At 45.7% G+C, this 26883-nt stretch overlaps 1 protein-coding gene across 6 annotated transcripts in view; it reads left to right on the forward strand.

Moving 5' to 3' along the window:
* Nucleotides 1-2295: 2295 nt before the first annotated feature.
* The window catches only part of rapgef1b (Rap guanine nucleotide exchange factor (GEF) 1b), a 39286-nt gene continuing 14698 nt past the window's right edge, over nucleotides 2296-26883 (forward strand). For 4 of the 6 annotated variants that reach the window (XM_086135355.1, XM_086135358.1, XM_086135359.1 and 1 more), the window contains exons 1-11: nucleotides 2296-2637; nucleotides 17767-17912; nucleotides 18482-18660; nucleotides 20207-20363; nucleotides 20439-20527; nucleotides 21086-21241; nucleotides 21823-21873; nucleotides 22788-22902; nucleotides 23497-23683; nucleotides 23982-24488; nucleotides 25757-25959. In XM_086135355.1, the coding sequence (XP_085991481.1) occupies nucleotides 2610-2637; nucleotides 17767-17912; nucleotides 18482-18660; nucleotides 20207-20363; nucleotides 20439-20527; nucleotides 21086-21241; nucleotides 21823-21873; nucleotides 22788-22902; nucleotides 23497-23683; nucleotides 23982-24488; nucleotides 25757-25959 (1818 nt within the window). In that variant the 5' untranslated portion in view covers nucleotides 2296-2609. The remainder of the gene's footprint in view (nucleotides 2638-17766; nucleotides 17913-18481; nucleotides 18661-20206; nucleotides 20364-20438; nucleotides 20528-21085; nucleotides 21242-21822; nucleotides 21874-22787; nucleotides 22903-23496; nucleotides 23684-23981; nucleotides 24489-25756; nucleotides 25960-26883) is intronic. The other 2 variants (XM_086135356.1, XM_086135357.1) reach the window with 2 other exon arrangements.

Consider the following 26883-nt stretch of genomic DNA (forward strand, 5'->3'; position numbering starts at 1 on the left):
GAACCGTATGTACCTATCGCAGGACTCAATATTCCATTGAGGGCAACTTTGACACTTTCAGACGGCTCGTGATTTGAAAACAGAATCAAAAACAATACAACATTGCATTTGGATCCCATTGAAAGTTGTACAAGTAAACCTGAAAGTTTAGCCGATGAGTGCAGATAGCCACCAGGTGGCAGCAGAGTCACATCGTGTGTTTGTGCGTGTGCGTGTGTGTGTGTGTGTATGTATATATATATATATATATATATATATATACATATACACACACACACACACACACACACACACACACACACAAACACTCACTATGTGTTTCTGGGGTGGCCCGGTGGTCGAATGGTTAGGACGTCAGACTCACAGTGCAGATGTGCATGGTTCGATTCCGGCTCCAGCCTTTCTGTGTGGAGTTTGCATGTTCTCCCTGTGCCTGTGTGGGTTTTGGAGCACTCTAAATTGTCCCTCGTTGTGGGTGTGAACGTGAATGGCTGTTGGTCAACGTGTGCCCTGCGATTGGCTGGCAAATAGTTCAGTGGTGTTTCCCCGCCTACTGTCCGTAGACTGCTGGGATAGGCTCCGGCATGCCCCGCGACCCTTGTGAGGATAAATGATGTTTGTTGTTTTTTTCAAGTCTTACCCATAACCCCCATCCGTCACTTTTTTTTTGGGGGGGGTGTTAAAAACAAACTGAATGTTATTGAAATTTTGGGAATAATTGGGGTGTTGTGCAAGCCAATACATTTAAATGGGTTTCAAACATATGTGGAATTTTGCAATTTGCAGGGCAGACCGATCGCCTACCCCCACTCCACTGTACTCTGAAAACCCAACACGAGTGAGTGAACAAGGACAAAAACATCAGTTTGTCCCAAAATCAGCCAGTGGAGAAAATCCAAGAAAGCAAGCGAGCATAAAGAGCGCAGATCACTCCTGCCCGGACAAGTCTGCTAAGGACTCCATTGTCTTGCCTATGTGCGACTTTATCGTAGCCTCGGGGAAGGTATTCCACTTTGCACAGGCGTGGCCTCCTACCTTGTGCGAAGCAAAGGAGGCAAGCGGCTGCATCGGTCGAATATGAGCCAAATAGCAACTGGGCTAAACACTAATTCAACACACGTGACGTACATGCGTGCGTGTCAGCACTTGGACGCACGCTCGCAGCTTTCACGAGCTGACCTAGATCACTTCAAGCAATAAGAAGTGTCGAGTTAATAATTCATAAAAGAGGAAGAAAGAAAATAAAAAGGATAGACCGGAACGGGTCAACCTCCGGCGGCCTTTTTCACAACTGCTGTTTTGACGGGAAACTCATGAATATTTTCACGTTATGCTCATTGCAGCTGCATGCGCTCAATGATCAACAGCACTGCAAGTGGGGATGTATCAGTGTGAAGGATTACATACTGCCTGTCTGAAAAGTATGTGTAGAACTATACAATGGTGGCCAGTGTGCCAGCCCACTAATGTGTCGAGCGAAAGGGCTTCCACCAAAACTGAAAAAAGGGGTTTTGAACCCCCACACTTTTTGAGTGTGAAATGTTTCAACTCCCACATTTTCTCTGTGACAGATTTCAACAACCGTACTTGTTGGTGCTATGTTTCCAACACCCACGCATTTCCAGGGTAAAAGTTTTTAAAACTATTTGTCTGAACATCCATTTTTTCCTGTGAAAGGTTTCAACACCCATACTTTTTTTGTGAAATGTTTCAACAATGGGCGGCAAGGTGGATGACTAGTTAGCACCTCTGCATCGCAGTGCAGAGATTGTGAATTAAATTCCAGGCACCGGGCTTCCTGTGTGAAGTTTGCATGTTCTCCTGGTGCCAGTGTGGGGTTTCTCTGGGTACTCTGGTTTTCTCTGACACCCCAAAAACAAGCACGGCTGGTTAACTGAACACTCAAAATTGTCCCCGGGTATGAGTCTGGTTATTGTTTGTCTATGTGTGTCCTGTGATTGTCCTACTAGGGCGGGTTCCCTGCTTCAACCCTCACAATTTTTCGACTGAAAGGTTTCAATACCCACACTTTTTGTCGCATCTGCAAGGGAATGTTGGCAGCGGGCCACTGGTTGGAAACCGCTGCACGACACTATCCCCATGACCCCCCAAACCACCATATCCGCCTGGTGTAAAGTTGCCCTCCTTCCGCGGGCTCGGCGCTCCATACACACGCCCATCTCCTTGTTGACAGATTGCCGTTTCTCATTCCTGCCACGCGGTGTCGCTGGGACATCGTCTGGGCTCTCGCTCGATCGTCACTGGCTGGCTGGCTTTCTTGCTGGTTGTGTTTCCCACTAGCGAGTTCACGGGCTCGGCCACCAGACGTCAAAGCGTGCGCGTGCAGCGTGGACCCAGCGTAAGCTCACCCAGCGACGGACCGACTTTGACCAAGGAACGGCCTCTTCCCCCACCCCTCTTGCCTGGACCCGCACCATGTGTGTGGAAGTCGGATACATCATTTTGAGCCCACCGGAACCGTCTGACGGACACTACGGTGTGCGGAAAAGGAGGGAATAGTCGTCGTCGGTGGCGACGGCGACGAACCAGCTGCGAAGCGCCAGCGTTTTTCTCGGAACCGCCGAGTGCGGGCCACTGAGAGGAAGAAAATGTCGGGAAAAATCGAGAGTAAGCAAGGTAAGACTCCGCCGTGTAACGGTTCTCTGAGACCGGGGACGCTCGCTATGCTCCCGTGGTAACATTTCATTGTGTGTTCTTGTTCAATCGGGCCTCGTACCTTTTGGTTGTAGCTTAGCGCTTTAGCTTTTTTGGGGGGTACTACTTCACCGGCATCCTTCTAAGCAAGTAAGCACACATCGGTATTGCGAGATTTGGGGGCGTTTTCACTGTCGGACTTATACTTTCACTTTACGTCGAGGACCAAGCGAGTCGCCGGGTTCGCTTTCACTCGGCCAGCTAAACTCGGGAACGCGCAGCGTCCCTTGGCGTTTATTACGGTAGCTAGCCGCGCGGCTAACGGTTTAGCCTTGGGCTCGGCCGGCTGCTTAGGATCGTTGACGTGTATGCTCCAAAAGACGACCGTGCCACCGCACCTTTGGTCGTTGGTCAAGCCACGCGTGCTCCAAATGTATACATTTGCAATCTTCAAGTCTCAAGAATGCTCAAAATCAGGTCAGGTTATCGTAAATCAAATCCTGTCTTCAGTCAAATCATCTTAATGTGGTCCTGCTTGCAATATCTGGTCTGGGGGAAAAAAAGGTCGTACGGTCAATTAATGATATTAGAGGTCAGTTTATCCAGCTCAGGGATCACCAAAACCGTTCCTGGGTTCATCAGGGAGCCCGCTAAAGAAACTTGACAGCAAGATCTCTTTGCAGAATAGTTCAGGAAGTTTTGCATTAAAGCCTCTCTTCTCAGACCGAGACAGGAATGAGACATACTTCTCTATCGACAGACCCGCCACCCCAAAAAATTATTAGCCTAAATATTCGTTTTATTTGATCTTTTATGCGAACACATACAATAAAAAAAACAATCAACTCTGGCAAGTCATCGTTTCAAGTCAGTTTTTAACTCACTACCTCCTCTTTTTTGCCAAGTCACAAGCCATCAATACTTTAATCCAAGCCTCAGTGACTTGGGTCTACTCAACTCAACTCCAAGTCTCAGTGACTAAAGTTGACTTTAGTCCAGTCATGAGTGTCGAATGGAGTTCAAGTTGCGGTGACTAGTCGCCTCAAGTTGACTCAACTCCAATTCATAGTGATTTGAGTCGCTTTCTCTGTGTGTTAGTATCAATTGTAATAATGTGAAGTACAAGGCAGTAAAACGCTCAGGGTGGTCCCGTTAGTTTGCTTTGGCCGGTGAAACTTTACACCCGTCGGCTGCTTTTGCGCATCCCCACTTCAACCAGCTGTCTTCTGAGACATGCGCACACACACACACAGATGGATGCGCACACACAAGGGAAGAGAGTGTCACATCCTAACCACAGGGTGTCAAAATTTGCCACTGCCTCGCAGACAGATGACTTAAATAACAGAAAAACAAAACCAAAAAAAACCCCTCAAGAGTCAAGTCATCAGCACTTATCTGCCCCCGCAGGCATCCTACTATTGCTCCAAAGTGTTAGCAATCAGATATCATAGAAAAGAGGATTGGGTGACTGCTTCCCACTGAGGGGATGATTGAAGAAAGTAAAAATTGAATTCTTACCAGTGTAGTTTTATGAAATGTCAATTTATTCCCAGCGTTCTGTTTTTTTCATTTTGTCGCTTTTCTTTTAGCTGCACTGCTTCTAGTATGGGTATATGGATCTTTTTTGTCCCATCAGAATTCAGACTCCGTATTGCCCATCAATCTTATCCGCCCTGGACCTTCACAATCAATATTGCTAGTTAACCTTAACCAGGAGTGCTCAACCAGTTGAGTTGTAATGTTAGCTTCTGTGCAGGCTGCCAGTTGGTTAACTGTTATGGTGATCACAGGGTTTTGTTTTGCATACGAGTGAAGTTTTCTATGATATTAATTGTGTATTTGCCATATCAGCATCGGGTTAACTAAATGTGTTTTTTCTGAGTTGCTTAGTAGTGAAACGCTGCCAGAAATGCGCCATGCCAAACGGTTGCCATAGCGTGCAGGCCAAGAGGGCCAATCAATGCGTAGACGAACTAACGGAACTTGACGGAAGACGTACAGCCCGTCGTCACGCATCAACATGTTTTCACGTCAGCATGGTAACGGTGTTCCCATGTCACTCTTTTGTCTTGTTTTGGACAATCGACACATAGGGATGTTCGTGAAAAGGGAGGAAGCGAAGAGTGGACGTATTTCTTAGCGCCTGTTTTCACTTCTATCAATAATTGCTGTATAGCATCACTTTGAGGAAAAGAAGATTCCCTTGCACAGTTCTTCAAATTAGATGCACACTGTGCTCGCTTCAAGTTTATTACTGTCCTGCGCTCTTTATTAATCAGCAATAGAACATGGGTTGATTTCTTTAAAAACAGTGGTTTCTGACCAAAATGTTTTTTTTTCCTCCTGTTTTGACACCTTGAGGTATAAAATGCTTTTATTTTCAATGGCCGGTAGATAGCCATATTGCAAATGCAGAGGGGATTCCCCGAGAATTGACTGTCTCTTGCAATCAACACATTCAAATGAATCATTTGTGTGAGTGTGTGTTTGTGCATTTCATGCTCTTTTGCTTCTGTCACAGTCTTGGAAAAAATGATGCCCCCCCCCCCCCCCCCTACTGAGTCGGCCAGTGTGACACAACAACTTTGGCATTTGAGCGTTGCAAGGAGTTATGTTTTATAATTAGCCCCCTGTGTCTCTTTGTGAGCGGTCAATGGAAGTAGACGGCCACTTCCTATTTTGCTTGTCCTCCAACTTCCTTACCAATTTGTGGAACATGTCTGCCGTTTCTAGCTCAGGAGTTTACTCCGCATTAGCACGGATGCGTCAGTCATTTCCGAGTCCACTCCAGCGAACCTGCTTCTTGCGGGGCTCCTGCAGCAGGTGCAAATTTGTGCGACACAGATCTTGGGGGGGGGGGGGGGGGGATCTTCATATTTTTTTAATTATGTACTGTAGATTTTCCCCCCTCTCACACACTTTAAACTAAGACTGCAACGGTCGAATATTTGGGTATTCGGATGCCCTACTGGAAGTTCCATCGAATAATCGGCCGTTCAGAGGAAAATAAATTAAAACATATATTTTGCTCAGTTAAAGATACGGAAGACAAAAAAAAATCCACTTAATAATAACCAACCAATTAGCTTTCAATTTTAGATGAGCAACATTATACACTTAAATTTGAACTGTGCAGAGCAACTCACTTTCTTTCCTGTAGAAAGATTAGTGAGAATTTAGATAAGCCTATCCCGTTAAATTTTGGTTAATGAAACAAAGGGCCGTCCGGACCGCGATATTGTAAGCTCAGTCAATGAATAAGCCTGATTAACTCATTCACTCCCAAAGACGTTTTTAAACGTCTTTTCAGACTTGGTCCAGAATTGGCTGGTACTGAATGAGTTATCAGTTACAACTGTGACGGGCTGCGTTGAGGCTAGCACTGCGTACAATACAATGCCAGCGTCATTTTTTATTTTTATTTTTAAAGAGCCCTTAATTAGCGATTGAACATTATTTCAGGACATCGTGGTGTTTGTTGCTGTTGGTAGCAACAGTTTGTGTTTGCAATAAAACGCTCCAAACAGTCTGAGAGACGGGCCAAGTTATCTGTCAACGCCACAAACACGCTGCCGAGAACAATTTCAAAATAAAAGGAGACCAAGGCATTGATGTCCATCTATTACTTGGGCAAGTTAAGGTTTATTTTGATTTTGACCTGCTCACTGCGGTGGCGGCGTGTTATTGCCGTGCATAGTGTACACCGTTGTTGCTGCGGTTGGCTTGTCTTTTTCTTCTTGACAGTGTATCTGTAAAAGCGGGTACTCGGGGAAGAAGAAAAACAAATGCCTCAAGCATTTTTTTTTCCAAACCCAGGTCCTCAAATTACCTGAGGATCTGTTTTCAGCTCTACTTTAAACACACTTACACTTCTGGTAACACACTTTCAAAAGTATTACTTAGCGCTTGTTTGCACTTTCTCTCAAGTTACACATTGCAGTGATTCTTTAATAACACAAAAAGCAGGAAAGCTGGAGAGTGCAGGCCAAATTAAAGCCTATATTCCTTCTCCTCTATGAGAACAATACCTGGAAATTAGTTGGGGCCCATCTCTGCCTCTTGCGTGTTAATTACGCTGAGTCTCTTTTAGTAGACCTCAGTGCTGCCCTGGCATGGTATGGCACAAGGTGGTACTAACACTGAAGACATGCGACTCTAAATCAGGAAATCTTTGCATGTCTGAAGACGGATGTTAATAAGTCGTATTAAAAATCTGTGCAATCGTGGGAAGCGCAAAGGAATAACCGTGATCAGACGGGGGAACCCTTTGCCGAAAGAGAAAACAATCCAGGGGGTGCACTCAAGACAAGCCCCCCGCTCCTTATACTACTCGGCAGTTCAGTTGTGATGCGCTGCAATTTTGAGGTTTGATGGCTGCAAAGCACTCCCCGCCTCTCCCACCCCCCGCATAGATTTAGCTGCGCTGTAATTATTGTGATTTGTATGGGAAGGCAAGCAGAGGGAGGAATCGAGGGTGGAGATCCGTCGGGAAGCGGTGGGAATCTGTCCACGCCAGACGGAGAATCGTTCAGAGCACAAGAAGACTGGTCGCTGCCGGCTTCTGCTCGGACACCGTTATCGATTAGCCGCGGATGGCTCCCGGTGAAGCTACGGCGACTACGGTCGGTGGCCTATTCTGCCGAAGAACCACGGAAGTCGAGATTGTTTTGGAAGACGCCGGATATACCGCAACACTGCTACTTTTTACAATTTGTCGATTGAGATGAGTCATCTGTTGCTCTCGCTGTGTCCCGCACAGCTGGCCGTCCGCGGGCGGGTGGCCTTTTCCCATCCCCGCCACACTGTGCGTCCCCACGCCAGCTAACTGGGTGGCACCTGTGGTAGCACCGCCGGCCTTCTGCCCTGTTAAACCACGACTTTTAAGCGCTTCATAACCCCCCCCCCCCCTTCCTCCTCAGCTATTTGTGGATCTTCCCTTGGAAGAGTGGGTCAAGCGAGCGTGATCACGATGAGCTAGTTTGTGACTAATTCTCAGCAGGGCTCTAAAAAAAAAAAATGCCAGTCCCAACAGCAGACAGCCGTTAGGAGGCAAAAACTTGTCAGTCGAGCGCTCAGTCGGGTTCTCCCACGGGGCCTCTCGCATGGGCAACGCCAGCTGGAGGAGCCAAGCCTCCTCCGAGGACACAGACTCCTCTCTTCCAGGGGACCTAGACGATGACTACTCAGGTAAAATGTAGACTAGCTGTCCTGATGAACTGGACTGTAGTTGTGACTGTAAAATAAGCAGGAGCTGCTCGGGGGAAAATTGAAATGAACATCGCACATACTTCCATGTGGCAAAAGCTGGAGCTTTTTTTTCCTGATGGCAACACTCGTAATCAACCACTTCTCTGTCATTTTACCCAGGCAGCATGATTGGCAAAACACGCTCGAATGAGACTTTGACTTTTTCTCTACTATCGGAGTTGGAATGTGTGATGTGTTAGCCATCGTAGCTATGAATTTATTATCGGTCAAACTTAAATAAAAGGAAAATGTTTCAAAAGGTAAATCAACGTCATAAATGCGTCGGGGGACACATAAAGTCATTTCTATTGACAAGTGAAGTAGATACGGTGGAGATTTAAGGGGCTTGCTCACCAGTTGACAGACGCTCTCTTGTGACATTGAAATGCATCGCGGGCTGTTGTCGCCTTGCGGGTGAATCATTTTGTTTTGTGAAATGACTTAAAGACAACCCAGCCAAACATTTTATCCATTGCTGTGACTAAATACTTTCTACAAACCTGACGTGGAAGGTTTGGTTCCTAGCCTGAAACCTTTTTTTAGTGGCTTCTTTGCCAACAGGCTTTGCTGTACAACATCCACTCGATTTAGCACTCACAGGTTCTGCTGGATTATTATTTTTTTTTCTGAAGAAAGACTGGTTTTCGTCTATAAATCCATCTGGAATATTTGTTTCTTTTTTTGTATCTTATTGTTGATGCTCGCCAGTATCGGAGCTTTGAATGCAAAATGGCTTCTGCGGCCCAATGATATTCAGCAGGGGACATTCCTCTCTGGGCTTTCTGTGTCGTGTGGCTTTACACAAGGTGCTCATTTGCTGGGCTAAAACCCTTGGGCGGACCCAGCGCGGGGAGCCCGCTCTGCCGCGCCACATCCTTCCGTCGCAGGCCTTGTGAGTGCAGGGGTGGGGGGAACGGGGCCATGGGGGGGGGGGCATTGCTGTTTCAATATGAATGCATTGACGTATGCAGGTTTAGTGTTTAAAATGACTCGTATTGCTGCTACTCAAGCCCGAAGGCCTCGGAATGGACAAGCTGAAAATGGATGGAAAGAATAAAAGAATCGCATCCACCCTGGCGAGCCTGCCGGCAACATGTTGTGACTGCGTAATTAGCGAGCGAATTATTGTGTAATCGCAGCATTTCGTGGTGCCGTAATGCCTTGTTTGGAAAACACGACGTTGGCGCTGGCTAAATCAGCGTGGTTCGCCCCAGCGGGGATGTTGTCACTTAGCCCTGACCTTGCCACTTAGAATGAGCCGCGGACGTGTGCAGCATTATGCAGCATTTGACTGGAGTGACTGTGACACTGTGGTAGAGTAGACGAGGGGTGTCAAACTTGTTTTCATCGCGGTTACGTCGTAGTTAAGCTTGCCCTCAATCGGCAAATGTTAGATTGGAAATGGACACTCCCCACTGTCTTGATAAATGTTTGACTTTAGCGCCATCCGTCTGAATCTTGGTGTTGTTAAGGTTGATTTCAGCGATCGTGGTTTTTTTTTTCATTTGCATTATTTCCTCTCTGTAGGCAGCCCTTGAATGGCCCTCATGCAATTTTTTAAAAGTAAAAATATGTTTGACTTTCTCTCCTGATGCAACTGCAGGATTGTGTCCATGCTAGATGTTGGTTCTTTATGGTCCTCTCCGTTGTAAGTGGTTTTCTTCCATTTGTGTGATAACATTTTGGATGCAGCTGAGGGAAATTATGTCTAGATAATTCTATAATGAGGTGATCATACATCTGGATGATTTTCACAGTAGTCACAGCCCACTGACAGAAACCACAACTACCATGTGGCCCGCGATTAAAACGATTTATTTATTTATTTTTGTGGGCCAAGGTGTCAATTATGGATTTTTGCTATTTATGGCAACAGTGCCTTGATATCGAAACGCCTTCTTGGGTTCACTGTAGTTGCAAATCTTACATCGCGTATTACATGCGGTGTAAGGACGTCTTTAGAAAAGGACAATAAGTAAGAGTCTTTTTACAAAGTCACGTCGCCAGCTACTGGCCTGACCCTGCAACTTTTAGAGTAAACACAGGCATGATAGCTTCCCACAGTAGTGCAGCGCTGCGCTGCGCTCCGACTTGCCTTTGACCTACACCTCAAGCATGCTTTTTTTTGCTGCTGACACATTAGCATCGGATGGAGGGTTTATCCAATGATCCATCATTGAAATTCCGCTTGATGCTTGTTGTTCTACTCCAGTGGTGCCTAATATTTTTTGACCTAAGATCTACTTTACAATCAACCAGCCTTCCGCCATGATGAGCAACAGCCATAACGGCCCTCCCAACATGAACAAAACAAACAAACAAAAAAAAGAAGTAGATACAAGAGTTTGTGAAGCTGTGAAAAGGAAATCTTTGCCTGCCCGAGTGGAGACGTGACGTGGAGGCACGGGATGCACTTTTGCAGCGTCTTAAGTGCAAGAACATCACTATTGTAGCTCACGTGTACCATTTTAAAATGTTTCTCCCGGCACTCCAGGTTCCTATTCTTTGTCAGGGCCATCGGTGAAATGCAGATGAAACAAACGGAAAAAAAGAGAGATCGCAACAGCTCTGATTGCAAGCTACAATTGCTTCTGGGTAATGCAGGTCACGCACCAACGTAGGTTAAAGGTGACCTGCTTTTTTAAATTTACTTAATTTTTTAAATACTTTTTTTGGTCAAAGTGAGACTAATTGGCTGTTGAGGGTGCATTGTGCACTAACACAAAAAATATAGTAATAACACAAACACACAAATGTTTGAAAGTTAACATGAAGCCGTAGCGTCCATTGACGAAAAAAAGACAGTGGTTCACTTCTCCCGTCACATTTAGATCCGCTTCAATTCCAAGCAGCGACTCTCACTTCCCAATACACATACGGGGCCGACACTCCTCTCTCGTCATCCTCAGCTCGCGCAGAGCAGCTTCTGTCTGTCGAAGGCTCTGAACTCATCTCAACAGATCTCTTTGTTTTCCGACTTGAGCGCGGCTGACGTGCTGGGTATTTATAGCACCTGGCAGTTCTCTTTTGTCTGTTGGTTTTCACCCAAGGTGAACGCACTGTCTGCCTGTCACAGTTTGTTGAGACGCTCCCTCCAGATCTTAAAATGGAACACGCCAGAAAATATCCAAAGTAGCCGCACAGTCGCTGGAATGTTCAGACTGCTTTGAGCAAAGTCTTAAGCGCCTTGCATACACACGCCGCGAAATAGCCTCATCAGAGAATGAATGTGATAACGGCTACATTTCTATGGACTTGTTGGCTCCCCTCAAACATATAATTAGATCTGTCGCGTTGTCCACCGCAGATTCTGGTTTGACATCTACATCATTTGTTGGACAGCGACAGTTGCTTTCACCACAATAGAAACGTTGGTTGTTAAACTTAAGTTTTACTTGTCTTGCCATCACAGCTGTGTATTTGCCCCCTCCCAGCACTGACAAAAAATGGGGCAGAGTATTCTTTATCAGACTATCCAAGAGTTGTAATCCGCATACACTGAGGGAATTTTCATTGTTCCATGCTCACATGAAAACAGTTCTCCTACGAGCTTGTAGAATTTGCTACCGGAGGAAAAACACGCTGGATATGGCCTACATCAACATCAAAGAGGCATTTATAGCAGCCCCTTGGCCCCACCTTGGCTCCTCAGACCACTTATCTGTTGTGCTAATTCCTGCATACAAGACCCTGCTGATTAGAGAGAAAACTATAATGAGGTAAGACAGCATCTGGTCTTAGGGGGGCCTGTGCAGACACTACGAGACTGTTTTCAGCACACCGTTGGGATATGTTTAAGGAAGCTGCTACTTTCAGCGATCACACCAACGTAGATGTGCCCGCCATGTCTGTGTTGGACTATATCCTCAAATATTCGGAGCGTCAGCCTTCAGGTCAGAAGCAAGCAGCCATCACTCCTTGTTCACATGCTTGGGCCTCAAAATCTTAATTGATTCATTTAACAAAAAAAATGTCAATTTTCCTTGAGTGGAGGTGTTGTCTGGCCCAGCCGTGTCGATGAGTCAGGTTCTGACACAGTCCCGCCTGCTGTGAACAGACAGTGTCGTTATGTCCACAAAAGAGGGAGCGGTGCTCACCGAGGGACAGGAAATGTAGCCAGCGGCCTCGGCCTCACGGTGGGAAGGAACAGGAGGGGTAGTCCCCCCCAAAAAATGGAGAGCGTTATCTCCCACTTTGAACGCTCGGCATCATGAGCAAGCGTGTCAGGAGCCCCATTTAGCCCTCACAGGACAATTTGGAGCTGTTGTGTTGCTGGGTAGAATTTGAACTTTTTAAAATATATTTATAGATATAGATAGATATATAGATAAAAAAATTCTGATATCCGATCATGCTGACAAGCAAATCATATATCTGTATTTAACTTTTGTCCAAAGACAGGAGCCACAAAGAATTATTATTATTTTTAATTCTAAACAAGTTTGGCTTCAAATAGTTATGTTATTGTTGTATCGGTGGTTATACATACACAAGAAGCCTCCTAACCTGTTTTCCGGGTCATGTGATTTTTGGCACCTAGCGGATTAACCTGTGTATCCATATGTAGCCATTCATATGACTGAATGACAGCTTTGTGTCGAACTAAACACGCCCACATTTCAGTATTATTGTTGTGACATTTTTATTTGGTTGTGTTCAGTAACAATTTTGTCGTGTAAAATATGTACCAAGGGAAAATAAAGGTTGGGAAGCACTTTAGTAACGTGAAATTTGCCATCATCCCAGCAACACGGAAGTATGCGTGTAATCTATGTTAAACCCAGCGATTGACACTTTGCCCAATCGGGGATAATCTCACACCGGGGCTCATTTCAGACATGGGGTGGCAAATGTCTTCATACTTTCACCATCCCTTGCGTCTACTTCTCTTTATGATGATGTTGGTCTGTTGTACTGCAGGTGCCCTCTGCTTAGGACCATGCCCTGTGGCATCCCCTTCTTGTGTGGAGTGCCAAAAAGCATCGCTCGGTGGATGCTTGTGCTTTGTGTTTCAGCGTGTAGCATATAGGCCAATTGAATGACCTACACCTTGGGGGCTCCGTCCTCCGCGTAGTCAGTTCAGCTCCGCTGAAGTTCTGAATGACTACACAGATGGAAGAAACTATGTTGTGCGGTACACACAGAGCGCTTTGGAAGGAGCTTTGTTGGTGTTGAACTGAAACAGAGGGACTATTGAAGCCAGGGGCCTATAAAAGGTTTATGGTGTCCGTATACTACGACGCACTCAGGTACCACAAACACTCTTCGCGGGCCGGCCAGCATCTGACCTCGTGAATGGACCGTTTTGTCAAAGTCTTGGGTGAATTTGCACCAATCGAATCAGGAATGAAGTCCTCCTTTATCAAAGCCGCTTATTGAAGGAACCTCCTGTGGTCCGTGATGTGATATGATTTCACATCAGTCGCTGAAAAGAGACTTTGTATGATTTAGGAATGCAGCTGCAGCACTGCGTCAGGCTCCCTCATCTGTTCCGCCATTGAATAACTCATTCAACGTGCCAGCAGCTCAACATGATTTGCCCCATCCCCACCTATTTGGGAATAGTTACTGCAAATCTTTGAACATGGCGCACAGACGACGCGGCCACCATAAGCTGGCCACGCAGCTGCTTGGAGGTCCCACAAAGTGTTGACGCCAACTCTGCTGATTGGAGCCCCGGTGGATTCGCAGCGACGTGATTGGGCGTGCCTCTGTTGGACGCCCGAGTTCATATGTGGCAGCTGTGCAGGACTGGACGTCATAGAGAGAACGAGGGGCTCGGTTGAGAAAATGCATTGGATGGACATCAGATGGCGGAAAGGCGTCGTCATTACACCACCCCACCATAACGACACTTTGTAAACAGCAACACAACAACAACAACAACAACAAAAAATGGATGACACCACTTTGGTTGTCCTTTTTTTTGCAAAAATGTTGCAATCCCATGACTGGTGTGTAATTGTGATTTATCGATCTCTGGTGTCAGCTTCTGGAACAGCATCACCCAATCACCATGTCATGGGGCAAACACCTTAGGAGAGCTTGGAAATTTTGGAAATTAGGAAAGCTTTAGAAATGGAAAAAAAAATCAAAAAGAAACCCCCAAAGTGCCGATATCGGCAGTCTCAATTAAAGTACGGCTTTATCGCTGCAGGTGTGTCTATGGGGTCCGATATTAAGCCTCCATAGTGACGCAACCACTGCTTGTCGAAAAATGCACATTTCATGTTGGCTTTTCCAACCGCGGCGTTCTTGTGGCCAGTTATGGATCAAGCTTTTTTTTTTTTTTTTTTTGGGATAATATGGTGGTCATTATGGGTCGCCATGCTCCGCCAGGCACTCTTGCTTCCACACAACGGCGCATCCATCTCATTGATATTTGCTCCTGGCCACTGATGTGGAGCGCTTTGCTTGTCACTGACTATCGAGGGGTCTTTTCGTATCAACTGTCAAGCAAATGTTATTCTTGTTTTATTTAAAGTTTTTTGTCAGTTCTCCTCCATGCCTCGTTGACTTTTTCCTCTATTATTACGTTTCAATCAGTCATTAACAAGGACAACATTTCAAGCTGGGCTTTCACTTCCCGGCCATCTTGCCACTCGCGCTGGAATGGCCCTTTAAAGATAAACTGAGGACATAATTGAGGTAGGCACTTCACTGCCACTACTACAATGGACCAAATAAATAATTCACTTTGCACTCAACTGTTTCCCATCAAATTTTTCCCCCCGCAGTTTGCATTCCCATTCTGCTCATCTTCTCTCAAAAGCCTCTTGCATTCCTGTCTTGCTCCAAATCCCGTCCTGGCACCGTGTCCCCGCTTTAGATCTGACATGAAGCAGCCCTCGCACCAGACATTGACAACTTTTATGGACAAAGGGGAAAAAAATACAATGTTGAACGCAGGGTTGTTGCTAAGTTAACACATGATGAAGACACTCCTATGAAGCGAGTTATTTCATAGTAACAGCCGGCGTGCGCTTGTAAACATGTCTTTCCAGAGATCAGTCTGCATACATACAGCATTACGTTCAAGAGAATCTGAGGAGCGAGGGGAAAGTTTGGCCGATGCCTTTGTGAATACTTGCAAAACTTAGCTTAAAAGTTGAGAAACTCATGCGTGCAACTAATGCACTTGCGCTTGTTAAACTTTTGGATTATCATGTTTGTACCTCGAAGCACAATTTGACTTTTTTGGCCCAAGTTACACTGCAGGGCTTCAATTGACAAAGTATCAAATTTAGATCTTATTCCATAGTCTGTGCTTGTGCTGTAGTTTAGCAAATTCACCCTGGGTGTTTTTTTGGGGGTAGGTGCATGATTGTTGGATATATATTAGTTTCAGTCTTACAGCATCAGTTTCACTTTGGCACCTTACCCCCCCCCCCCCCCCCCCCCCTGTGGAGATGGGAGGATGTGGAGAGAGTGGAGAAGTGGCAATAAAACAGGCCAAAATTTAAATGTCAGGGCAAGAGGCCATTTACACATGAGATGTGTTTTTTTTTTTTGTGCATTTATACATTTAATTTCTTGAGGTGGCAAATGACAGATTCAAATTCAATAGCCCATCGGCATTTTGACAAAGCCCAAGTTCCATTCCAAAAGAATGCCATTTAGGATTTTATCTTTGTGGCTTATTTTCGGTTTTGTCATGTTTTGTTTCCGGTAACGTCAAACAACCCCCCCTCCCCCCAAGACTCCTTGGCCTCTGCCCTTCTCACCAGCTGCTATGTTGACCTTTCTGACACACACACACGTCCACTTTCATTGCATGGACAGGACCGAGAAGGGGAGCATAATACTGCAGGACGGGACAGCTGTGTGTGTGTAACCTTGAGTGCATCCAATGAGGCTGCCGACAGCGAGGGGCTGATGAGCTGTCCTGTGTAGACGACTCACCTGGACTGGGCCAACTCATCCTGTCATAAACTCAGATGTCACCTGACGATTGTCTTCCTCTGTGTGTCCTGTAGCCCTTCTGATCTGTGATAATTGTTGAGTCATATATTGGACAACTTCTTGCTATTCCTGTTACCAATAAGAGAAGAAGGCAATCTTGTGGTGCGCAATGACACATTTTAGGTCATTTGCATTATTGAAGTGGATGAAAAGAAATCCAAGCAGAAGGTCAGTGGACCAAGCTGTTAGTCTGGGGGCGTTTTGGTTGACTTTAAGATTAAAAAAAGTAACAGTTTGATGCCATGATTCACAGTTGCTTCTGTGTGGTATTCACAGAAAGTGTAATTGCGGAAGTCATAACTCGGACTAGTGAGAATCAGTAACCCGGGTCAGTTCTTCATAAGTGATGACGTACGCAGCTGTCTGGCTTATTCCAGTTGCTTTACTACTAACTCCCTTTTATACAAAAGAGTGCGTTTCCATTCTTTGTGCATTCTGTGTCAAAGTGGTGAGAAAAAAAAGAAAAGCTCCAAATATCACTATGACAACAGCGTCTACAAAGATTTCAGCAAGGCTCTGAACCCGAGACAGTTCAGCAGAATATAAATAAAATTCACAAGAAAAAAAAAACATGTTTTGACACTGTGGTTTGTTCTGCCCGCTGCGCTCGGTGTGCGACGCCTTAAATTCAGCGTGAGACAAATTATAGTCGATGACCTCACCGTCTCAGTACAGCAGCAGTCAGCGGGGGGAGGCTGCTTGACGTGTGGATGCTAAAGGCGCGCGCATGACTTCCACAGAGCATGTCTGACCCAGCCGTGTTGTTGTTCGCTTTCCCCCCATATTTCAAATTTTTACGCTCTTTTTTTTGTATCGATATTTGTATAAACGAATTTTGATAAGTGCACGTTTGTTTCAATAACTTTTAATGTGTTGAAAGGGGTAAGACTATTTTCATTTTTTTTTGTCGATTTCTGATTTTTGCGATCAATGTCTTCATTCGCTTTACAGTACTTTCCTTGATGATGTCAGATTTCCTGTGAACTCGAGAGGAAAGGGGGGGGGGGGTCTCCCATATGGGCAAAAGAACGATGTGGTCCCCAGATTGCTCCTTTGTCGACAGTAAGCCGAGGCGAGGTGATGCGTGCATCCTTGAGCGGCAAGCCGAAGAAATATTGTCGATGCGTGATGTGCGACGGCCAGCTGTATTGATTGTGGTGGTGATGACTCAGCGTGCTGATGTCACTCGCTGCACCTCATGCCTGGGCTGCCTTCCAGCTGTGAAACGGAGTCCTTCGGGCCCTCTTTAAACTTTGAGTGAACAAAAGGGTCCAGTATGGAGGGTTGTTGGCAAGAGGTTTACATCCTCATGTCGAAAGGTTTCTACCAAGAAATATGAATCAGTCCTGTTCACAAGTTGCCTTAAAGGGCACGTATTAGGGGGAAAAAAAAGCACAGTTCCTCATATTGCTAGAGGCTTGCAAACCTTTTGACTGATCATTCAAGACCACAGAATGTTGTGTTCTGTCTGTGCGAGCACTTGTCGTACCAAAAGAAAGGGGAGACTCACTTCTTTCACGAGAAGAAAGTTTGTTTCTCTTGTAGGAGGAAAGCACATGCACTGGTTTCTGACCTAAAAGTGGAGCAAATGGGCTTTGTCTGAAAAGAAATGTATAACATATATTTAACTGTGTGTGCGTGTGTGTATATAAGAAGCCAAACATTAAAAAAGATGCTGCTCTTAATCATCATATCGTGCCGACGGCAGGAAACCAGCAACTTTTTCCGCCAAGATAACTTTTGCGTTCCTAAAATCTGCGCGGGTGTCGGGCCTTTCATCTCGCCATGATTTAAAGATGACCCCATCTGGTTTCTTCCTCAATCTCTCGAGCATGACTGACCGCAACTTTTTTTTTTGCCGCTCCTCTTCTCCCACTTTACCCCCCCCCCCATCCGTAGACTCGCAGCGGTCCCATCTGTCCTCATTTACCATGAAGCTGATGGACAAGTTCCATTCTCCCAAGATCAAGAGGACGCCATCCAAGAAAGGCAAGCAACTACAGCCCGAGCCCGCGGCCAAGACCACTGAAAAGCCCGCTAACAAGGTAAGCGCACGTGTATTGTGCGGAGAAATGCACCCAGTTAGTATCCTCCGTGTGCTTGTTTGTGACTTTTTTTCCCTTGTTTCCTGTCTAATGTTTTGTCCGCCCATTTTCTATAATGTGTGTTTTTACTCTGCTGGTTCCCACAGCTTCCCAGTCGCCAGGTGTCTGAACCACTTTAGAGACGAATGGAAGCCGTTTTGTTTCTTCAAATGGACTTAGCTGCTCATTCTTTACCTTTTTTGGATCAGTCGCATAAATTACTGTCTATTTTCATGGTAATTTCACAGCTTTTAAAATGACCGGAATTTTTTGCAACCCTACAAGCAATCTAAAAACGCAGCATTGAAACACATTTAAACTTGAGACACCCCCAAAATTGTATTTGTCCTCACAATCTGTATATACTGATAAAGGAAATTAGCATAGATGTTACAATAATATTAAACCCTCAGACAACTGCTACTTTAACACACACACAGCAGCAACACATAAAAAAGAGAGCATACAATAATATTCCCCAGCAATTCTCTCAATTCTTAATGTATGTCCTTTTTGTTTTTCTCATCCAGAAGGTGAGTCGACTGGAGGAGCACGAGAAAGACGTGGTCAGCGCACTTCGCTACTTCAAGACCATCGTGGACAAGATGGTGGTGGAGAAGAAGGTGCTGGAGATGCTCCCTGGCTCGGCCAGCAAAGTGCTGGAGGCCATCCTGCCTCTGGTTCAGGGGGAGGCCCGCATACAGCACAGGTGAGGGTTTTTTTTTTTTTTAACTCTCCACTCGCCTTTGCTGCATGGCAAGAATGCGCAGCAGACTCGTCAGGACTAGTTGGATGTTGACTAATGTTGATTTGAATCTCTCGGAAGTGTGTGGACTGCGATGACACAGTCAGTCTGGCACTTTACGATCAATGGTTATGGCTTTCAAACATATTTGCTTTTATTCGGGAGTGTTGGAAGAAAAGTCACCGACTGGTTTTATGTTTTCAAAGGTCATTTTTATTTCAAGTTATTGGATTATTTGCTGTGTTGTTAGCATTGCTGGCTTCTATAATTAGAGTTGAGACAGTTTTTGAGCCATGCAAGTTTACAAGGATGACTACTTTTAGGCCTTCAAAGTAAGTCCACTGCATGCCATGGTGAATCTTAAATTAAGTTGAACTTTTTGGGAGATGAATATCTCTGATTTTGGAGAATGAATCGTCAATGAAATGCGCGTGCGCTGCTCCCAACACCTTCTGATGAGCTCACACTGCACAGAACTAGCCAATAACATCATAGTTGCTGCCTAATCGCACAGAAAGTGTGCCAAAATAGCTCCATATATTACAGTTGTATCTGTGTGACTCATATTTGCCGGTCTCTACCCCAGTCCGATGCGTATCAATATATTTGTGGTCTTTTCAAACCCGACATGAGTCTGACTTGTGTCATGGCGCCGAGTGGCTGCGAAGCAGCTGCAGCGTGTCGTGACAGGTCTTATGCCACACCTCATTGTTGCTCCTGTGAAGAGGATCAGTCGTTACGTCCAAACAGCAACTGCAGTGATCCCACGTTCATCGCGGGAATTACATTCGAGAGCACAGTGTTCAACTTAAGGCCCGGGGGCCAGATCTGGCCAGCCACATCATTTTATGTGGCCCGCAACAGCAAATCAGGCATGTCAACTTCTACCATGATTGCTAAAATCTGAACCAAAATCTCAACTCCTCATATGTAATAAATAAGAGAGATATTGGAAGCATTTTCTTGTTACCAACTCCCTCATTACAGTAACTTAAACAATCGTTGACTCGACCATTATTCTTGACTTCTTGAAATGCTTTCACAGTCATAACGGCCTTCCAAGGAAAACGGTCACTTCAATGTAGCACGCGACAAAATGAGTTTGACACCCCTGTTGTAGAGCCAGCCACGATCGAAAAATATAGAGAGACCACATATGTATTTCTTTTAAGATGGTTTTAACCCCTTCTGCATGCTTTAAACATACGAACGCACATTTCACACAGCTCTCAGAATAAGAGGCAAAGCGTGCTTGCTTCTAGCTGTTTGTCACTCACAGTTGAAGTTTACTGTAAAACGGACAAATACAACAACAGAAAATTCAACATTTTCAGGTACAGCGGTTACTACAGTGGACAGCTTATCATGTTATCAGGTTACAGGGTACACGAAAAGAGCTAAACACTAAAATGTTCAACCAACGCCATGTTAATTTTTAGACACCTTATTTCAAAAAAGATATACAGTAATTCTCCTAAAGTCCAACCGTATTCTCCCCCACTCACCACAGTTCAGCGTTGTCTTCCTGCCACAACCGCGTGTACCAGAGTCTCGCCAACCTCATCCGTTGGGCCGACCAGGTGATGCTGGACGGCATCGACCTGGACGACAAGGAGAACGTGACGTCGGTCACCAACGTCATTAAAGCGGTGCTGGATGGCGTAAAGGTAAGGTGTCTCGCGCCCCATGTATTGAAGAAGGTCTGACGTTGGCGTTGAAAATGGATGCCGTTGCACCAACAGGAGCTGGTGAAGCTGACCATCGAGAAACAAGAGCAGCCGTCGCCCACCAGCCCGAACAAACCGACGGCGCCCGTCACCACGGCGGAGAGGTGAGCACGTTTGCGTGATGCTGGAATGTTCAAAAGTGAGGCGTTTTCCTCGCCCAAAAGATGCTTTACAAAAAAAAAATAATACTCTTACAGACAAATTACAATTTTGTAAATACATAGTTAACTCTTTTTTGTTCACATTGATGTGGGCCTGCGTGGGTTTTCTCCGGGTGCTCCGGTTTCCTCCCACATTCCAAAAAAAAAACAAAAAAAAACATGCATGGCAGGCTGATTGGATGCTCTAAATTGTCCCTAGGTGTGAGTGTGGGCGTGGATGGTTGTTCGTCTCTGTGTGCCCTGCGATTGGCTGGCAACTGATTCAGGGTGTCCCCCGCCTACTGCCCGGAGACGGCTGGGATAGGCTCCAGCACCCCCCGCGACCCTAGTGAGGATCAAGCGGTTCGGAAAATGGATGGATGGATTCAAATCCAGACATTAATTCCGTGGCAAAGTTCCCAACTATGAAAGTCCCTGGAATGATGCAACCCTCGTGCACGTTTCTGAATATTTAGCTCTTCTCTCATACTTATTGTCGTTTTTCTTCCTGGTGTGGAGCAGCAACATTCCTCCAGCTGCCACCTCAGTAGAGCGCGAGTCGGAGCTGGCAAAGACGTCTCCGGTTGCAGCTCCCGCCGAGGGCCCCTCGGACATGCCCGACGAGGACGTAGCCCCTCCAAAACCCCCGCTTCCTGAAGCCAAGATGGCAGAGCTCAGGTAAACGTTTTGTGGTTGGACTGTCTCTCTCGATTCCCGCAATGGACTAAAACATCCAGAACGATGTTTGACTTTCACACAATTTCAACCTGTTATTTCCCAACCTGTACTCTGTCAAGGTACACAAAACATTAAGGATAGAACAGCAGTTTTGCCATTCGGCTCCATCTTAGGGAACACTCAAAGAGGCCCCTTGATTACATTAAAAATTGTACAAACATTTCTTCCATAGTATCTGACAACTGTCAAGTTCCCACGAGATGGCAGAATCATACATTACTGCTTCTGCTACGTGACAGTCTCATTACAAGTCTAGTGTAGTCAATGAGCCTTTTCAATCCTAGAAGAAAGGGCACCAGTGGAGACGGCAGCTATCCGAAGATACAATATTTGTAGTAGAACCCTCGGTCGGCCCTGTTCAGAGAAAGTCGACTAATGATCCCGCACGGCACAGTGGTTGGGAATCACGGAGGATCTGAGTATGTCTGGGGGGGGCCTTGTCACTCACTTTGTTTTTGCTGTCTGTGCTGTCTCAACCTATTTCATCCTTTGTCTCCCTCCCTTTTGGGTTCTGGGCACAGAGCACAGTTGAATTGTGACGCTGGCCAAAGGAAACCCACTCACAAGGAGAAGTATGTTAGCTCAATGGATCACATGTGACCATTATAACATCTTACCCGAGACCCACGCCATTCCCCAGCCCACTTCACCCGGGCCAAGCCAACCCCTCATCAAGCTTTTGGATTCGATGGACCTGCATGGTTTCCATTCTTTCCGACGGGTTTTTTTTTTTTTTTTTTTGTGTTGGGCAGTCCTCCCCCCAAACACATTAAAAAAAAAATGCATGAGCGTGTGTGGCTGACCCGATGCAGTGTCCTCTCATTGGCCTCCATTGCACATCGCGTTCTGACCTTTGCCCCATGTCGACTGAACTCATGCAAGAATGTCGCTGTCAAGAACAGAACCTGCGAGCCGCTAACTCGGCGCGTCCTCTTTTGTGGCGATGATGTACAGTGGAATCTCGGTTTCCAACCTGAGTTCGTTTTGAGTTCGCTAACCAACAGAAGTAGCGTTTCCCATTGAAGTGGAGAGAAATGGACCAAATCCATTGCAGCCACAGAATGAAGCTGCTTACTTTATATATATTTTTTAAATCATTACGTTATTGTGGTACATTTGTTCCAGACTCACCCTCCACAGATGAAAATCTGATACACAACATTTAAACGATATATATTTTAGCTTAAAACACATGTAAATTTATGGAGACACCGTTCGACACTTCTCAGGTATTTATTTTAAAGCGTCTTCTTAACCAAGTCAATATTTATTCAGAATTTTTGGTCATAGAAATGAACAAACGGTTCCGTTTGTTAAGTGGTGCAGTGCATTGGTGAACCGAGGTTCCACTGTATTGTGTGTGTGCGTGTGCGTGTGCGTGTGCGTGTGTGTGTGTGTGTGTGTATGCCCTTTTGCTAGATATGCTTTGGTTTTTGTTCACTGTCCTTATTCATTTTCTCCGTCTGCATCTGTTTATCGACAACAGCCCTCCTCCGGCGCTCCCGCCGAAGAAGCGGCAGTCTGCCCCGTCGCCAACGCGTGTGGCGGTGGTGGCTCCCATGAGCCGGGGATCCAGCTTGCCCTGCAGCGTCCACAGGCAGGTCAGTTGGAGACAAATACCTTGAGAAGAATTAAAAAAAGAACTGGATTTAGAAATTTGACGTGGCTGTACACTGAATTGCAAATGTAGAATGGGAGGCCTTGGAGGGAAGGGAAAAGCGAAATTAGGGGATACAAACACATTTTTAAAACCTCTCAATTGATTTGGGAATGTTTGGACATTTTGAAATTAGAATGCTTTGAGTCTGTTGAAAAATGTTGAGTTTGAGGTAAATTTGTGATGTGTTTTTTCCCATTTATTTGGGATTTTATTTCACTGGAAATTGGGGAATTCTTCAAAAATATTTGTATTTTGGAATGTTGACAATTTTGAAGTTGCATTAGTTTGAATAGGCTGATAAATGGTGAATTTGTTGATTCCCCCCCCCCCCCCCCCCCCACATTTCGGGGGATTTTCTTATGAAAATGTTGGCCTTCAAAGAGTAGGATTTCTTTCGTTCTGTATTTTTGTGGAGGCAGTTGAAGATTTTGACATTAGATTGACTGGAAAAGTTTACGAAAATTAGATTTCTCATGTAAAAGTAAAATTTTTGGAATTTTTGTTTGTCTGATAAACGAAGCATCTTGTGTTGCAGCAGCATGACTACGAGCAGGAGTTTCTCCAGCGGCGCTTTTCGGGGGGCAGCCAGTCATATGGGGGGGACTCCCCACGTCTGTCTCCATGCAGTAGCATGGGCAAACTCAGCAAGTCGGATGAGCAACTCTCTTCGATGGAGCAGGACAGCGGTCAGTGTTCGCGGAACACCAGCTGCGAGACGCTTGGTAAGATCCAGAACAGAGGATGTATATGTACAGTAGAGCATGTGTTGGGGTAGTTAGTGAAAAGCGAAAGGAGAGGATGTAGTCTTTTGTGGCGTTCATAATGTCACGGAACACAACCGCGTTGTAGGTCTTGAAAGTTCAGTCAAAAGGCTTCGAAAATGGTTGGCAGGAAATGAGTTAAAAGACATGGCCGAGAGCAGAGTAGCGTGAAACAAAATTTGATCTGTGAATTTGTGACTCGCAAATGGCACATATGAAGGAGATCTATAACAGGTTGTGTTTTCATTTCCCTTTTCAGACAACACGGAAAATTACGACCCCGACTACGACTTCCTCCACCAGGATCTTTCAGTCGGGGATAGCCTGCCCCCAATCCCGGTGGGCGGCTGCCTCAGCCCGCTGCCCGAGTCGCACAGCGAGTCATCCTCGCCCGTCCCCGGGCAACATCCCACGCACCCCCGCTTCAGCGCACCTCCCCCCCAGCAGCTTCCCGAGTACTGGACGCCACAGCCCGGCCACCCCAACCCTCTGTCACGCATCAGCGCGCCGCCCGCGCTGCCCCAAAAGAAGCGGCGCAGCACACAGACGCCGCCCTTCCCCGACGGCGGCTCCAAGTTGTACGAGCGCTACCCCTCCCAGTACGACAACCTGTCCGAGGAGGAGCCCCCGCCCTTTCCGCTTTTCACGCCCATCTCGCCCATGCCGCAGACAAACGGCGGCGTCTTCGTCGCGCAGTACATTTGCGGCGAGAACGCCGATGTGCCTGCCAGCCCGCCGCCGCTGCCGGAAAAGAAAAGCAGACACAGTGAGTGCCTCGGGCTTTGGGATTTGGGTGGAATTAGTGGACAATGGAGGCAAGGAATCTTTAAACCAGTTAGGCGAATATTTACCCTCGATTTTTACCTATACATATTAAACATGCATATTAACATACATATCACATTTTTTATTGCAGATGTTTGCAGGGATCATTTTCCCACACCGACAATAATTTTGGATGTTTGATTACTGGCGTAATAAGAAAGAATAACATTTATTACATTTAGACCTAGAAACAAAGTGTGTGTTATTCAGAGGTTTTGACATTATAGTAGGATATGTTTATACTTTTTTTTAAATTATTTTTTTTAGAACAGGTTTGTAATTTTTTCTTAGTTTTCTTTTTGCTTCATAATAGTTTTAGAATTTGTTTTAGATTTTTTTTGGGGGGGGGGGTATTTATCAGGTGCAAGATTAAATTAACTAGCCAAAACTAGTCATTTTTGAAAGTCAGGCAATTTTTCATTCTTTGTATTTGTGACTGCTCATTAAAAATGAAAAGAACAATTGAGAGCACGTTTGGGAGCGATACAGGGGATAGGAGTGGTGCATTTGGGAATGGGTGACTGGCAGCATTTTGTCACTGCGTCACTCAGGCGTAGATTATGTCAAGGAAATATTCAACAGGAAGAGAATACCAGGAAGTACTACAATGGCTCCAGCTTGGGGTGGGGGCCAACACGGGGCAAGGGTTGGTCATTTCCTGTCACGCCTTCCACATCACTTCCTGCACATTGATGTCATTCCATGTATTCTTCTCATTTTATGGATGGCCCAACTGGTATAGCTCCATGACTGTAGGAGGGTGTTCAGATCAGAGTTAAACAGCAGTACTTTCGATTTTCTGTCTGGCTCATTGGCCTTTTGTGCATTTTTTTATTTTTTATTTTTTTGTTTTGTTCTCTTAGGAATAAAATGCTATTGTGCACAATGAGTCAATAGGGTGTCATGAGAAATGAAGGACATTTGAGGCCAAAAAAAGGGTAGCTGACAAGGTGTTTCTTCACAAAGGGGAATATTTAAAAAGAACTTTTTGAAGATCAAATATTTGGAATTGACTAAAAAATGGAAATAACAAAAATCAGTTATGAAATGCTTCATCTGAGATAACATTTGTCAAATGACTCCATCAATTTGGGAAGCTCGTCAAATGAACACAGTAACAACGCCTCAGATGTGCCAATTTTTGCCTAATCTCTGTGTGAAATGTACTTGACGAGCGCTGGTGGTAACGCAACCGTGTCGTCTGCCCAGTCCTGCAGTACATGCAGTTTGTAGAGGACTACTCGGAGCCGCAGCCGTCCGTCTTCTACCAGATGCCGCAGAGCGAGAGCATCTACGAGCAGCGCAACAAGCGTTTCCAGGAGGTCTACGGCTTCAACGACTCCTTCAGCAGCACCGACTCCGTACACGAGCCGCTCCTGCCGCCTGCGCTGCCGCCCAAGCAACGCCAACTGGTAAGGGGGACCCAACACCCGTGCGCAGGCTTTTCAGACGCATCTGTGCTGGTGTGTGTGTATGCAAGCTTTTGGTCATAAGCACAGAGTCTCAACTGGTGGGTCAGGAACCCAGATGTAGTAAAAATGGGGGTCCTCGGTTTACATCGAACCTCCTGTTCATTGCAGGGGATGCGGTCCAGACCCACCTGCAATAGCTGAACAAAACAACACAAAGAAAAACTTTTTATCAAAGTTTTTTTTTAACCCATACCACACTCTTTAAACACAAACGATGAACCAAGGTATTGCGGGGTACGACGGTACCGCCATGCAATGTTTTGAGGGTACAGGATGTGATGTACCAAAAAATATAGTTCGGGGTTTTGAACAAAACATTGTATGCATTTTGGACTTCTTGAAAAGTATGTCACCGCTTAGAAACAGTCGGCAAATGCGGGTCGCAGGTTGACAGCGGTTGAGAAGCGCGTGTCGAAAGTACATTTGTGGTGGAAATCCTCCTCCACTTTTCTCAGAAGACGCACTCCTGTCTGGTTATCTCCTCCAACAATTTGCCTCCTTATCGGCACATCTCCATTCCTGCAACTGAAAGCAGACATCTGCGCATGGATGGTGTTATTTGGAGATAAGACTTTATCGTGCACTCCAGTCCATCTATCTTTAGCAGAGCTCGAAAAGAGGAAACATTTCATCCCCCCCCCCCCCCCCCCCCCACTTGCCTGATCCAGTAGCTCAACACACCCAGCATCTGTGATTTTCTATTTAAAGCTGTAGTGAATGCTTTTTTTGTTTTTGTTGTTTCAGCAGTGTCCTTAAAAAGTAAAGCCGACCTTGCTGTCGAAACTTTTGTTCAAACTAAAAGGACTTTGAGGGAGCCCATAGAATGTTGTTCTCTTCAAGGAATGGCAAAATTTACAATCGGTG

This window comes from Hippocampus guttulatus, chromosome 17 (assembly GCF_054856545.1).
Source record: "Hippocampus guttulatus isolate MCC_2025c chromosome 17, RoL_Hgut_1.0, whole genome shotgun sequence".
Taxonomy (NCBI): Eukaryota; Metazoa; Chordata; class Actinopteri; order Syngnathiformes; family Syngnathidae; genus Hippocampus; species Hippocampus guttulatus.